This window comes from Anolis carolinensis, chromosome 1, assembly GCF_035594765.1.
Source record: "Anolis carolinensis isolate JA03-04 chromosome 1, rAnoCar3.1.pri, whole genome shotgun sequence".
Lineage (NCBI taxonomy): Eukaryota > Metazoa > Chordata > Lepidosauria > Squamata > Dactyloidae > Anolis > Anolis carolinensis.
Genome location: NC_085841.1, coordinates 109,212,415 through 109,228,077, shown reverse-complemented (window position 1 = coordinate 109,228,077; position 15,663 = coordinate 109,212,415). Strand labels below are relative to the sequence as shown.

Below are 15,663 nucleotides of genomic sequence, written 5' to 3'. Positions count from 1 at the left end.
TCTGAAAGTTGAAGGCCAAAACATCTGGGGACCCATAGGTTGAAAACCGCTTGTCTAGATCAAGGGAAGTCATGGTACCCCTCTATTTTGCTTTGGTCAGACCTCACCTGGAATACTGTGTCCAATTCTGGGCACAATTTAAGAGATATTGACAAGCTGGAAGGTGTCCAGAGGAGGGTGACTAAAAGGATATCATGCCCTATGAGGAGCAGCTTAAAGAGCTGCATATATTTAGCCTGCATAAGAGAAGGTTGAGAGGAGACATGACAGCCATGTATAAATATGTGAAAGGATGTCATAAGAGGGAGGCTTGTTTTCTACTACCCTTGAAACTAGGACGCGGAGTAATGGGTTAAAATTACAGATAAGGAGGCTCCACCTGAACATTAGGAAGAACCTCCTGATTGTGAGGGCTGTTCAGCAGTGGAACTGCCTTGGAGTGTAGTGGAAACTCCTTCCTTGGAGACTTTTAAACAGAGGCTGGAAGGCCATCTGTCAGGGTACTTGGAATGTATTTTTCCTGAATGGCAGGGAATTGGGTTAGATGGCCCATGTGGTCTTTTCCAACTCTATGATTCTATTATTCTACTGTTCAATTTCATTGTTTCATGGAAACTATACAAGTGGCTTAAGTGAAGCCTGAAAAAGGGCTATGAATATGCAAGTGGCAGAAAATTAATTGGCACACATGTAGTGATGTTCCGCATGTTAAATTACAGATTACTAATAATATCCCAATCTAATGCTTGTTCCCACACACTTCAGATATCCCAAAATAGTCCTCAACTCCAACTCACTTCTAAAATTCAGCATAAACAATATGGGAAGTATTTGGCCAAGCAGCTGTTTTGGACTGCAACTTTCATAATTCCTTATCACAAAGTTCATTTCCAAAACATTTATAAGTCCCCAGACATATCAATACACAGTGCTCAAACTCTTTGTTACGCATCTCCCTCAATTAATTTTTATTTGGATGAACTATTTTAGCAGTCCACCATATTACAAGTTCAATGTGCTATATACTCTTTAATAAATTTTTAAAGACTTACTCCTTTTGTACTCCACTTTCTTTAGTTCTCTTCAAAAACAGCTGAATATATGCTGATCTTGTTTCCATTCATATTTTAAAATCTAATAGTAGGGAAAAGGGTGCCAATGCTATAGGGACCCTGCATGGTAAATTACTTGGGTGATTTGAAGAGAAAAAGAAAATTAATTAAAATTATAGTATCTCCTTTCGGCTTACTGAACTTCAGCAGGATCAAAATGCTGTCTGTCACTAGAGGGACACAATAAAATACAATCCATCTATAGCGGGCCCTTGATATCGGCTGTGTTTCATTTCAGGAAGACACTGACACGGACACACCAGATACCAAACTCCTGTTGCGCATAAGCAAATATCAGTCAGGTCCAAAACAATAGACACACAAACAAGAGGAAAAATGAACAAAAAATCTTTACTCTTGTCAGCAGAGTTGCAAAATCAAAAATGAAGTAAACTCAACAAACTTACACAGTTCTTCATAGCAAAGAGCATTGCTGGTCAGTCATTGCACATGCAGCATAACTATCCCAAACTATATTCTAAAAACTCATACTGTTATACCCTACCGGGTGTGGTCCAAGCTTGCTTACTAACCTACATCAGCAGCTGCTCATAATTAACACAATAAGGTTTTTTTAACACACACATATATACCTGATCCTGTTACTACTTACTGTAACAAATCCATGGGTGTCCACATCCCATTGCACACAATGACATAATAAAATATGTCCCTCATATAAAATGGGAAAATCAAAGCTTCCTTTTTGGATTTTTTTTCAAAAAATTAAAATTTGTGGATGATGAAATCCTTGGATGTAGATCCTGTGGATATAGATGGCCAACTGTATATACACACCAAGTTATTTTAATGTAACTGCCCTCCAGGACAAGGGGATTGGTACCATCACTTAAGGGACTCTGGTTACTCAGAAATAATCAGAAATACTGTACCAAGCTTGCTCAGTAGTCAGTCAGTGTAACATTACTGCTTAAGCCTTCCTTCTTACAGTTGTTCTGTAAAAATTGCAATTTTTCAGGTACAAAAGCTCACAGGGAAAGATATGAAGTTCACTAGTAAGCTTAACACTTGTGAGACAGAATATGGATTAATTTAATTATTATAACATTTATATTTTGCCTTTGATCCAAGAGTTTAAGGTGGCAAACACAACCCTTCCCTCATTTATATCTTCACAAAAATCTAGTAAAGCAGGTGAGAAATAGTGACTGACCCAAGGTCATGCAGTAAGCTTCAGGGAGGTGTACACTTTTTAATTGGAGCTTTACTATAGCTACATTGTGAACATTGCATGACACTACAGATTAAAACTAGGGCGGACTCATGTGACTCCTAGGGATTCAAAAATTGTATCTGTCCCTCATTCTTTGCTCCAAAATGTTCTGTAAGAGACCATATTTAGACCCTTTTTGAAGCAGAAAATGACACCCACTCACATCCTGTTTTTAAAAAGGCCTAAAACAGTCTGGGAAGAACCCAAAACATGCAGAAAATGCTCCCACCCCCACCATCCTTAGAGGAAGATATTTACTAATAAAAATTATTTTATTTTTGAGGAAGTGGGTGTTGCTATCCAAGGTTTTTTTTTTGGGGGGGGCATAGTGTAGCCTTCTGTCCCTTCCATAGTTGCAAATTCCGAGATTACAATAATATTCTTTCCACTGGATTACAGCTCATACTTGCCACATGAAGTTTCCACCCAAACACTTCACCTCCAACACTCTTGTCAGTTTTCCTAACTTGAAAACCAAGAATGAATACTTTACATTTTCCAAGCTGTATCCCACAAACGAATAATGAGTTGCAATAACAGTATCACCAAAAAAGAGAGACAAAAACAAGGGGTTTAATGTTTAAAAAGTGGTAGGAAATTAGGAATGATTTAGAGCAGTCCGTGTGATTGTAGAATAAGGAACTGGCCCAGGGTAAGACTTATAATGTTCAAATTGTATTGGGCTACCTACATGCCGTCCATTTATTAATGATTCTACATCTCCTTGACAGAATTCTAGCAAAGAGAGACCACCACTTTGTATAGACATAAGAAGCCACTTTACACCAAATGAGGCCACTGGTCCATGTAAGTCAGACTAGCTGTTGTCTTTACAAAATCAAAATACAGTTTTATGAAACCAGGAAAATAATTGGCATGGAAAACAGGCCCTGTTACTGACTTTTCCCATCTTTTCATGTAGTTTTTGGTGCTTATACGGGCAGTATTTTGGTATATACTCCAAGAAGTAGCAGTAGTATTGGCTCTGACAACATAACTCTTTCAATAACAGCTTTTGGTTCTTTAAGCAGAACACTACCTTTTAGAGATGCCATCTTTTGGGTTTCAACTTACATCACTTTCAGGGAGTGCTTTCTTTGAGAGCCAGTTGCACAGTTACTTTTTACACATTGAGACCAATCAAGAACTCCAGTGCCACTCATTGTAGTTTGATTGAAAACATGACCAATGAATCATTCACTAGCAAAGTCATCTTAAAATACACACAGTTTAGGAATTATTACTCTAGATACAAATGTATGTCCAGAACAAATGAAGTAGGGGAGAGAGAAAAAGCAAAAAAGCCAAGGCTGATAAGCAAATCCATTTAATCTTCTGTCCTTTTTCTACATATGAACTTTGAAATGCTTGCTTAAAGGAAAAAACAGAATGAAAGCGAGCGCCTACAAGACCTTGTGAGCCACGTTTTAGCCCAAAAGCAAATTTCCATAGTTACATTATAAATTCTGGAAAAATAAAAGGGGTAATAATGGAAAGGCGGATAGGCCTTTAAACATGGCAGTTGGAATGGCTATAATTAAAGCCCAGCTTTACCTCACTTTGCAAAATGGGGAAAATGCCAAGTCTACAATCTCCTCAAATAAAATGTGATTCCAGAAAACTTCCCATGTGATGTGTTAAAAGCGACTGCTAGAACTATTTGACATTCTAAGCTTTAAATACCAAGGCATTTAGTTAACACAGCCAAGTCAGTATTTTCATAATGCTACTTAATCAGCAATAAAGGAATGCTCCTGTGAGCCATCATCTTAGGTTAGCAGAAAAGTGGCATATGAAGTTATTATTAACTAACTGCCTGCAGGGAGCTGCTTCTCCCTTTAATCAGTGGTCTCCTTTCCTACCTACCTGCAAATTCTGACAGTCCGAGAAGTATTACACCCAGTGCAGCTGGCAGAAATATTACAGTTATACAAGGGCTGATATCTTATTCCCATCTGGATCTTAAAACAAAAAAGGATTGCTACAGTGAGGCAGTTCTTCCTTTGCCAATTTGAAGAGGCAGCCAAAAATATAAGCTATTCCTCTGGCCAAACATACTGCTCTATAGCCCTCTTTTTGTCACATGGATGGGTATGTGTATATTAACACACATACATTTTCTTTTCCACAATTGTGAAAGAAACTATTATTATTATTATTTTGTCACTGTACATTCATACTATACAAAAGTGGTGGCTGGTGTGTGTGTGTGTGGGGGGGGGGGGGGGAGAGCAGAATTCATTTACTCAAATACTGCAAAAGGAACAACATTATTGTGACATTTGTCTAGAACTTTTTTATTGAGATAAAGGTAAAGGTTTCCCCGTGACATTAAATCTAGTCGTGTCCGACTCTGAGGGTTGGTGCTTATCTCCATTATTAAGCCGAAGAGCCGGCCGTTGTCCGTAGACACCTCCAAGGTCATGTGGCTGACATGACTGCATGGAGCGCCATTACCCTTCCTGTACTCACATTTGTATGTTTTCGAACTGCTAGGTTGGCAGAAGCTGGGGCTAACAGCGGGAGCTCCTCCAGCTCCCCAAATTCAAACCACCAGCCTTTCGGTCAGCAAGTTCAGCAGCTCAGCAGTTTAACCCCCTGCGCCACTTATCAGACTAATGCAAATTGTAGACAGGCATATTACAGTATAAGAAACAAGAATTCTTTTGGGTCTGGATCACGAGGCGGGGTCTGGGGATTGCAGTGAGAAGGAAGAATTCAGAAAAAATCATTTCCCACTTCTGCTTGTTATCTTGCTGATTGAAAAAAAAATCCCCACTGGTTCTGGTCCACTTCTGTGAAATGGATGGAGTGCTTCCTTTCATGAAACCTGGTTCCAAACTAATTACACTGAGCAAGGAGGATCAATATTTTAAAACTTCAGTTAACTTCCCTGCCCCTAATTGAAATGTTTGTTTTATTTCTTTATTCTTTTTTAAAAAAAAAACTTCAAGCATAGCCCATGTGCTGATTTTACACAAGCCATTGAAAATCAAATGATCTTCCAAGGTAGTATGCAAGACAAACTTTTGAACAATCAAAGAGGGTGGGGATGAAGTCTCCTGAATTTGGATAGTTTCTACTTTTTAAAGACTAAGTTAAAACAATTTACAAGTTCCCTCCTAATAAATCACCTACACTTTGTCAAATGCTTTATCTTTGTTCAAACACAGCCTAGGAGAAAAAAGTCAGTTGTCCTTGGATATACAATCCTCTGACAGCAGAAGTCAAACTATCCAGACAGTAACAAAGCACTTAAGGTAAGCATGCCGGTCAGCATCCCCCCCCCCCCAACTGTTTATAATGCATATTTTCTTCTGCCCCTCCCTAACTAATCCTCAGGTTTCTGCACTGACCAATCAATAACTGCCTCATTAGGCCTTGTGGCAGGATGACAAGGAAAAGATGTCTTCCAACCTTCCTACTGTAGCTTTTGGCACCAAAATGAAGAGCTGCCTCCAATATGAATTAGTGGGAACAAGCATGTTTATTGCAGAAAGGACAGCTTGGAGGTTGTAAAATGTATCGATGAATCAAGGCAAAACTGTTCAGCACTTAATCACTAATCTTCATTTTCCCTCACTACTTGTTATTACACTTTATGCAGTTTCTATCTATCTAGGAACTCAGATAAGACTGTAAAGTTCCAATCATTACTATATTGGAATTACTATTACTTGTATCATATCAGATCTCTCTCTCCCCCCCCTTCTCTCTCTCTCTCAATAAGCAATGACTACAAACCTCTGGAAAGCAGCGATGTTCAGAGCTGCTCCTGGCATTTTCCGAAGTCCAGCAGGAGTGACAGAACCACAGTCAATAAGCTCAGATGTCTTAACACTTTGGCACTTTAACCGCATTACATTTATGGCACTCTGCCCCAAGGAAGCTACTTACTAAATATGCTGATGGATGAGAGAAAATGTGGTTGTACTTGAGATTCAGGTTGGAAAACCAGAACAGCTGAGTGTTCCTTCTCTTTGGGCGATGCTCCAGCTTGGACAAGAGTTATGACATCCAATGAGCCCCCCTCTCCACTGCCTTCTCTGCTTGAGGTATGTTTATTCAAGCTGCCTATCAACTTATGGTGACCCCATGAATTCCATAGGGTTTTCTTAGGCAAGAAATACTCAGAGGTGGTTTTACGAGCCACCTTTCTCTGAAATACCAGGGAAATGCATTCTAAGATACAGTGAGTGTATCACTGTGCAACAGGATTTTGTAGCACCTTTGAAAATGAGAGAACTATATTTATAGCATAAGCTTTTGTTCATTGGGTCTACCTCATCAGATGAGTTCCTGTTGTATCAGATGATGCATCAGATGTTGAAGCTTTCATAGATCCAGTTACCAAAAGCTTATGCCATAAACTTCTTTATCTCAGTTAATCTACACAGGACTGAAAACCCATTTCCTGTGTATAACTGAGAGAAAAAGGAGTCTGAAATTACATAGTGCGCACTAGCATGTTGCAGGCAAATGACTCCAAATGAAAACGGGGTTCAAGAATGCAAACCTGGAGGCCTCAGGAGTGAAGATAAGGAGAGAAAATGACAGAACATCTGCTTGTGCATACTATATTGTATCCGCATCAGCGCTGCAACATTGGCAAAATACTTGTGAGGTGCAGGGCATCTTTGAGAGTCATGGGAAAAAAAATAAAGGAAAACATCCAGTGGATGTCTTCCCATAGCCTTTGTCGTTCGGTTCAACCCGCATTAACCAGACCTTTGTGGATGCCATGGGACCATTTACTGGGACTAATGAGTTTGTGTGTTTCAGATAGTATCTCCCCACTCTAAAGTATATATTATATACATTATATTTGGTATTTTCTGTATTTTGCATGTATATTTGTGATTTGTAATCCTATATCATAATATTTGCTATCTACCAAATCAACTATTGCCCAAAAAATGCTACTGCCAATATAAGAAAATAGGCCTGTGTTCTCACAATATGTATAAATTCATTCTTGTGTTCTGAGACAGGCAACAATTTGTGTATCCTGCTGCACTGCAAGTGATATCACATCATTTCTGTTCACACTCTGGGGCTGGTTTCTGATTTTAAATAGCTCACTTTGGGGGGTTTGGGAGCACTGAAAGGCATAATATGCTTTACTCATAAGCACTTCAATTGGCACCAGTTTAAAATCTTTTTTGCTCAGGCATTTTTATAGGTTGCCTTTGTTCTTTCTGTTATATTTGTTACTTTCTCTGTTTCAACACTGATTACAATGGAGCTCTAGCACTCTTATCTGAATTGCACATTATGTTAATCATACTTGCAAACCACTCTAGTATCCACATGGATGAAGAGCATTTTTCAGAAGTCTGAATAATTAAGCAAACAAAGATATAACATAGGTCTGTTAAGTGTAATTTAAGCAAGTTAGAAGCTAGAAGAAAACATCCATCCATAAATCCTTACCTCAGCCTGAACAGGACATCTTGCAAGAGATTTAGCACTGTTGAAAGTTCTGCTCCTCGGCATCCTGGGAGCAACATGCTAAAACCTTCACTCAACAGCTTTTCCTCAGACAGATTCAAGCAACGGCTGATCTCAAAAACGTCTTGGACACCATCAAGGTAGGTAGAAAGCAACATCCAGAGATTTTGCTTTTGCATGAGGTCATTTCTTCCTACCAAAAACTCCTTTGCCTTTTCATGGAAGGCATTTGAGATTTCTTCCGCTAGAACACTGATGTCCATGTTCTTCTCAACATATGTTAACATAAAGGCAAAGTATCCTCTCCAGATCAGAGCTCTCAGTGGGATGCTAGTGGAAGTTGGGCTGAAACAGCGCAGGAGTTCTGTCATGCGGCTGGAAACGTCCTCTGTCTCTGCAATAGCTGCCAGCAGAAGGAAAAGATAGAAGTAGTTTTGCAGCCCCACCTCTGTCAGTTCTCTCATCCGCTTCTGGTGGAATTTGGAATAAATTCTGCATCACACCAAAACAAAACACAAAACTTTCTCTTAAAATCTGTTTTATATTCAATGTGTCTTGATGCAAGCTAAATGTTAAAGGATAAACAGGAGCTTTGTTTTCCCTTTTCTCTTTTTAAAACTCAAAATTAAGTATGGATCATGTAGCATCTACTACATCTACTAGACATATAGTTGGCAATTCTTTAGATTGCATGTCATGACTTCAGGAGGTGCTAGGCACAGAAAGGTAAAAAGGATACCATGCAAAGCTGTTCATGCAACTCTGACCCATTGCATTATGTCTGTTACATAGCTAGGATTCCTCCAGACCACTGCCCCTCCCTATTCCCCATTTTGGGGGCAGAAGGAAGAGTAGCAGAGACACAGACTTAAAGACTGGATATTGCCATTACTTATCGTGCATGAAGTAGCTTCCATATTAAGAGGAGTGGTGCACCTACTCCATGTCTAGAACAGGGGTAGATGGATCTGGGAAGCTAGGAAGCTGCATTATCTCTTTAGGACAGTGGTTCTCAACCTGTGGATCCCCAGGTGCTTTGGCCTACAACTCCCAGAAATCCCAGCCAGTTGACCAGCTGTTAGGATTTCTAGGAGTTGAAGGCCAAAACATCTGGGGACCCACAGATTGAGAAACACTGCTCTAGGAGATAACGGGGGTGGTATCCTTTACTGTAGCCCTAGTGCAAAAAAAAAAAAAAATTAATGTGGACTGGGGGGAGGGTTGCCTGAAATGCCCTTCAACATCCTCTAGAGCAGGCGTGGGCAAACTTCAGTCCTTCAGGTGTTCTGGACTTCAACTCGTACAATTCCTAACAGATGGTAAGCTGGCTGGGATTTCTGGGAGTTGAAGTCCAAAACCCCTGGAGGGTCAAAGTCCGCCCATGCCTGCTCTAGAGGTTGTGTCATATTTTTAGAAAATGCCTCCCCGCCCCCAAATAGAAAATGACCAGAATAAATTCTGACTAGCTTCCAGGTTTTTCCCCTGATACCTTAAATGCCCATGGGGCATATATTCCCCACACTTCCTAGGTGCATTTTTTCTTTATGTTTGGAGAGCACTAGGTTGGGGGCATGGGACCACACTTTGCTCACTCTAACGTCATACCATACTTTAAAGACCTGGGTAAACTGCTAAATGCTAATGTCAAAATAAATTCAGCACCTTGAATAGGTCCTTTGATGTTTAGATTTGAGTGGATTCATCTCCCAGTTCACAAAGAAGCCACCAGCTTTTAATGAGTCACACAGAGTACTTTAAAACAAATGCTGTTTATATAAAATGGTGCTCAGCATTTTAGAATCCAAAAATTAGAAAAACACCTGATCCAATTGCCTGGTTTAAAACGGCTTTGAGAATTTTTCACAATTCATGAATATAGACTATAAAGAGATGCCGTACTTAGATTTTGAAGAAATGACCCTATCACTGATAATACACAGTCACTACTGAAAATAAGTGGAAAACTGTCAAAGCCTTTGTACCTTCCTTTGATCTGCTTCCATGGATGAACACCACTGGTCCTCACTGCTTTCTTCATTATTTGTGCCAAAATGCAAAGAAAAATTTGATAACTATTGCTAGATGTATACAAATCAGGAGTATGTATATCACCACAACAGTTCTTTACCACCTTGTGCATAGACAGGGGAGTTTTAGTAATGTTTGCAAGTCCTTTGAGACCAATCCAAGGAATAGTGAAGGAACTATTCTGAAAAATAAACATAGCAAATTTCATAAAATGGAATCAAAAATGGAACTGAAGAGTTTCACCTTTCTTTCAACATTTATTACATGCAGATTTTTTGTTGACAAATGAAGGGTTTTGTAATCGATTTGCTGCAATCAATTCCAGCCGCAAAACCAACCAGTTAACAGAAACTGACAAAGAAAAGCATAATTGCCATTTTTAAGTCTAATCTTCATAAATGTGCCTTGATACTCAGCAAAGAATAAGGCACAAAGAGCCATTTGCACCATTGGGCAAGGGGTACAGTTCCATTTCTGTACGTACCTCATTCCTGTAGGAATGCAGAGACATTTCCCTACCTTCCTTTACTGCTAAGAGACATATATATTCACGTATAAATCAACCTCATGTTTAAATCAAGACCAGGTTTTCGGTAAAAAATTATGGATTTTGATACGACCTTTCAATAATAATAATAATAATAATAATAATAATAATAATAATAATAATTTTATTCTTGTACCCCGCCTCTATCTCCCCGCAGGGACTCAGGGCAGCTTACAAATGCAAAAGAGTATACATACAAAAACATCAAATACCAAAAACGCACAAATGAAAAATTAAAACATACGATTAAAATCAAACCATTAATAAGACAAAGTTAAAACACATCAATAAAAACATAAGGATGGGCTGATCAAAGTGCACTGAGACTTGTAAACATAGAGGAAGTTAAAGGTGCTATAAGAACATTGGGGAGAACCCAAATGCGAGTTGAACCCTGAGGATATATAAAGAAATTACCCATGCGGATGCAACCGATCAAGGATAACCATTTGTGCAAGAATTTAGCATTCAGGAGGGTGGTACTTATTCAAAAGCCTGTGTGAACAACCAGGTTTTCAGACTTTTCCTAAACCCTTCCAAAGTGGCAGCTAGCTGAATTTCCCTTGGGAGTGCGTTCCAGAGCACTCCCAAGGGCCATTCCTTGCTGCTGCCATTTCCCTGCCCAGGCATTCAAAATATCCTGAAATGGCATCGCAGTGAGTTAGTAGAGGAGGTCAGTGTTTCTTTTAGATTCTCCCAGAATGAACTATGTTCTTGTCTTTCACCATTCTAATCAGAGAAGGGGATGGCTCCTTTGTTGATAAGTGTGAAGGTAGAGTACTTACACTGACCAATGGATAAGCTGACCCAGGCTTTTTCATTTGATTTTTTAACTAAAATTTCTAGACTTATACATGAGCATTTAGGGTATCTAACACAGGTCCCCCACACCTGTTTCAAGAATCCTGAAAACATTTGAATGCCCCTTTTCTCTTTTGTTACAGAATGAAGACAATGAAGAAAAGTATTGTTGAAGGCTTTCACGGCCAGAATCACTCGGATGTTGTGTGATTTCCGGGCTGTATGGCCAAGTCCTAGCAGCATTTTCTTGTGACGTCACACAACATCCCAGTGAAGAAAATACTTCTGGAAAGCTATATTGACAATGATATGCTACACCATACCTACTGGTCTTTACTCTTCCCTATCCAGGTTTTTTTTTAAAAAAGCAACCCATTGTCCTATAGCTAAAAGAAGAGGGAAAAGGACATAACAATCTGAGTCATCTATCAGATGATTGCCCACTGGGAGACTGTAGTGCACTTGTGCTCTCTATCTCTCTCTCAATCTCCCCTCTTTTCCTCTGTGATAAATTCGATACCACTTGATATTTCATCCCCTTTCTTTCTTTTAGAATATAAATACCTGAAAGCTGCTAAGAGCTTTTGTGGCAGAGTGTGAAATAAACTGAATCAATGAATAAATCTGATAAGCTTGGCGGGGGGGGGGGGGGGGGGGAATATAAAGGTAATAAGACAGTCCCCCTGCTTATTTCAATGAAGTTCTTAAATTGATAAACTGGATTATTTTTTAAAAAAATTCACGAGGTATCTCAAGATGTTCCTGTCCAGTTCTAACTTTTCCTAGGCTCATTTACTAACCAGATTCTTGCTGTAATATTCCCAGAGTATGGTGACAGCAGATAGGTTCACATCCCAGATGTAGCTCAATGTCAAACAGCACTGAAGATGCATTCGCAACTGTTCTTCTAATATCCCCATCTAACAAACAAAGACATTCAAATGCTGTTAAATTTGTTCTACTTAGCATTTTCTTATTTAATAAAAACAAACTTGATCACAAATCAAATACAAGGCTTTCAGATTCCAAGAATAATTTTCTTCTATGAATGTTATTTCTAGTTTAGTCATAACCCAATCTATTAATATGAGCAGTGATCTAGAAAATAAAATCTGACAACTACTGACATTGCCAGCTAGTAAACGCTATTTACATTTTAAGTTCTTTGCACTGTATGAAAACCTGAAAGAGAAGTGCAGCAAAATTCCCATATGAGGAGCTTGGCTTATCCCAAACAGAAGATGATATGATCCAAAGTGCCAAGAGCACTTTCTAATAACTAACTACTCTGGGAAGAAACTGAAAATGAACACCGTTAAGCACACTACTTGCTGTGAATAGCAAGACAGACCTAGCCCTCACTGTGTCATATGGCACTGAAGGACAATCCTTTAAGCCAAGTATGACATTTAGGTTTGAAAAATTTAAAATGTTGTAACAATACAAGAAAATGTCAAATTCACAGCATGTCTAAATTTTGCCTCGGATTCAGTCTTGTACTCCAGTGAAATTTTCTACAGCTTCAGCTAAAATCTTTAACCTTTCTCATATTGTTCCAGAAGTTTAGGGAACTTTCCAGGAGACTATGGGACATTGGATGGGAGGAGAAATATAAGAAGAATTGCTGCCCCGTCTCTTTCTCCAGGGGGTAATCTCCACTAGAACACAGCTCTGTTCATAAAGGACAAATTTGTCAAATTCATTGTAGAGGGGATTAGGGATCCAGAACAATTGATTTGGTTAATACTTTTTTTCAAATTCTTGATCTTTTAAAAACTGTTTTAAATATTCTGTATTGATATATCTTCTGTAAATTCATTCTTAGGTTGTATAAAACAGTATTAATTTATATAACATCAGCCAATACAATAACAGGATACTCCTATTGCTTGTCTAGACAGATACCTCTGTATTACTGACAAATTAAAGAAATTATTTCATAATGGCCAATGTTACATAAATTACAATTAGTACCATGCAACCTAGAACAAATTTACAGAAAACATATTAATATGTTTGCCGTGTTGAAAAGCACTTTTAAAAAGGAGGTCAGTTCTGACCTCTGGGCCACAAAGTACTGCATTAACAGCTCCATAGAAAGAAAAATGATAAGGTATGAAATGAATGCTCAGAAGCTACAACCTTATCAGTAAGAGTTTGATTCAAGCCTGTAAGACAAATTGCTCAGCAAGGCAAGTCACCTTCCTGCTGTGATGAGGATATAGCTGAATTTTCAATGCAATAAACTATCTTCCCTATCACGTCTCTCAACCTGATACCCTCAGATTCAGTGCAGAGTTTACATTTTCTAAGCATCCTGCTCTTATTCGGAATATATCTTGTCAAAAGAGCCAAGTAACACATCCAGGACAATTATCTTCCACCGCACCTTATCTGACAATTTATCTCCAAAACACAACCACTTAGGAGATGACCACTAACATGAAGAGAACTACGAAGCATCCTAGCTTAGACAGATCATGAGTTGTTTGTGCAGCTGAATTTAAAACAACAACAAAGCTTAGAAAACAAACTGGTGAATAAAACACTTTTCTACTAACCTACAAATTAGCCCAAATCATCTTGTTACCCATCATATACTGTACTTACTTGACTATTAATGGACCGCTTCAATAAACCTTCCACATAAGGCCAGTTGGATTCTATTGGTTTCTAGGCAGAAAATAGATGTAAATAGCTGATTATATAATTAATACCAAAGCACAATCCTCCAATATCTATTTAAAAGTCAAATTTTATTGAAGTCCACAAAATTTAAGTTTATAACCCATGTGAAGTTTGTATAAGTAAAAATGTCTGGCACAATGTTCTTTAGGAAAAATGCTAGTAAGGATGGAAGGAAGCATATATAATTATACTGGATGTAGAAAACGCAGGCAGATCGAATTGTTTCTCCTTTTCATAATACCAGAATTCGGCACCGCAACATCAAGTTGAATGGTGGAAGACTGAGGATAGAGAGATAGCAGTACTTTTCTGAATACTGAATACTTAAATTATGGAGTAGCTAACACAAAATGTAGTGATAACTGCCAATGTGTATAGGAAACTAAACATATTTATGGAAGATAAAGCTATTGAAACCTACTAATCATGAGACCTACATGTTGCTGTTCCAAGTATCAGAGACAGAAAGCCCATGATTGTCAGTTGCTTGGTATATGAATGGGACACTGGTATCAACTCTTGCTTTTGAGTTTCCCATAAACATTTGGTTGGCCACTGTGAGAAGAGACTGCTGGGCTATTCAGCCTTTAATCAATCTAGCATAGTTCTTCTTATAAAGCAGTGGTTCTCATTCTGGGTTCCCCAGATGTTTTTGGCCTACAACTCCCAGAAATCCTAGCCACTTTACCAGCTGTTAGGATTTTTGGGACTTGAAAACATCTGGGGACCCCAGGTTGAGAACCACTGTTATAAAACAAGCCAATTGAGACTATGAAAGATTACCACCTCTTTCATTATTTCCTACCAATTGTGCTTAAAATACTCCATTAAGCTTAATGGACAACACATTTCTTACTCTCATAGAAAATAACCAGTTTATTGCAGCCTAGACAAGCTAGAGTGTTCAATAGACATACACAGCCAAGCTGCCTGTAATTGAGAAAGAATAATGTCCTAAAAGCCTTCAATGTAATCTTTCATTTTCATGTTCTAGAATCCAGCACAGAGTTTTACTGAAGGAACAATAGGAGAACAACACAGGTTGATCCATCTAAGCATATTAACTAGGGAGAAGGTAACAGCAATAAAGAATAACCTGTTTCAATGGATTCAATGTGCATCGCAGCTCACAAATTAAGTTAGTCTTCTGCCTTCTTGCTAAATCACATTGAGTTTGCAAATCTTACAAATTCTGGGTCATAATTTCCTTTTCTGACTAATCTCGGCTATAAATATGTAGGTAATAAGAGGTAATAATTTAAAAAAAAAAAAATCTCCCTGCACATGAATAGATTAAATTGTGTTGATCTGCTGTTGTTCTCTTGGCAAAACAGGGATAAAGAGAGTTTGTTCTCTTCCTGTAGATCTTCAAAATCTAGTCCAGAGTTTCCAGAAATGCCACAGAATATATTTTCAAGCAATGCAGAGGGATGGAGGAAGTGTGTATCTTACTGTGATAGTCAAAGGGTGTCCTTGATCCATGACCAATAAAGAGGAAAAACAAAACAAGTTCCATCTACTCAAACCAAGCATAATAAAGAAATTTACAAGTTCATTATGAAGCAATAAAATAAACACTTAGTGAGAATGACTATCCGGTCTACCATAGGACAGACTGAGTTTGCTATTTTATGCTAAAGGAGTTTTGCCTTTTGAAATGTAGATTTATTAAAACTATTTGATAGCCAGTTCTTTCATTGTCTATATGAGTGTATGTGTGTTGGTGTGTGTGTGCATGTATTTTTGCCTAAGGCAAAGAATTATATATCTGCTAAACAAACATCCACATAGTCTGGAACTGT

At 38.4% G+C, this 15,663-nt stretch overlaps 1 protein-coding gene across 6 annotated transcripts in view; it reads right to left on the bottom strand.

The window, feature by feature from the left end:
• The window catches only part of mms22l (MMS22 like, DNA repair protein), a 110,680-nt gene that overhangs the window by 58,861 nt on the left and 36,156 nt on the right, over window positions 1-15,663 (bottom strand). For 5 of the 6 annotated variants that reach the window (XM_062969037.1, XM_016997218.2, XM_016997215.2 and 2 more), the window contains 4 exons: window positions 13,784-13,846; window positions 11,974-12,093; window positions 9,780-10,006; window positions 7,780-8,289 (listed from right to left, as the gene is read on the bottom strand). In XM_062969037.1, coding sequence (XP_062825107.1) covers window positions 7,780-8,289; window positions 9,780-10,006; window positions 11,974-12,093; window positions 13,784-13,846 — 920 coding nt within the window. The remainder of the gene's footprint in view (window positions 1-7,779; window positions 8,290-9,779; window positions 10,007-11,973; window positions 12,094-13,783; window positions 13,847-15,663) is intronic. The other variant, XM_062969038.1, reaches the window with a different exon arrangement.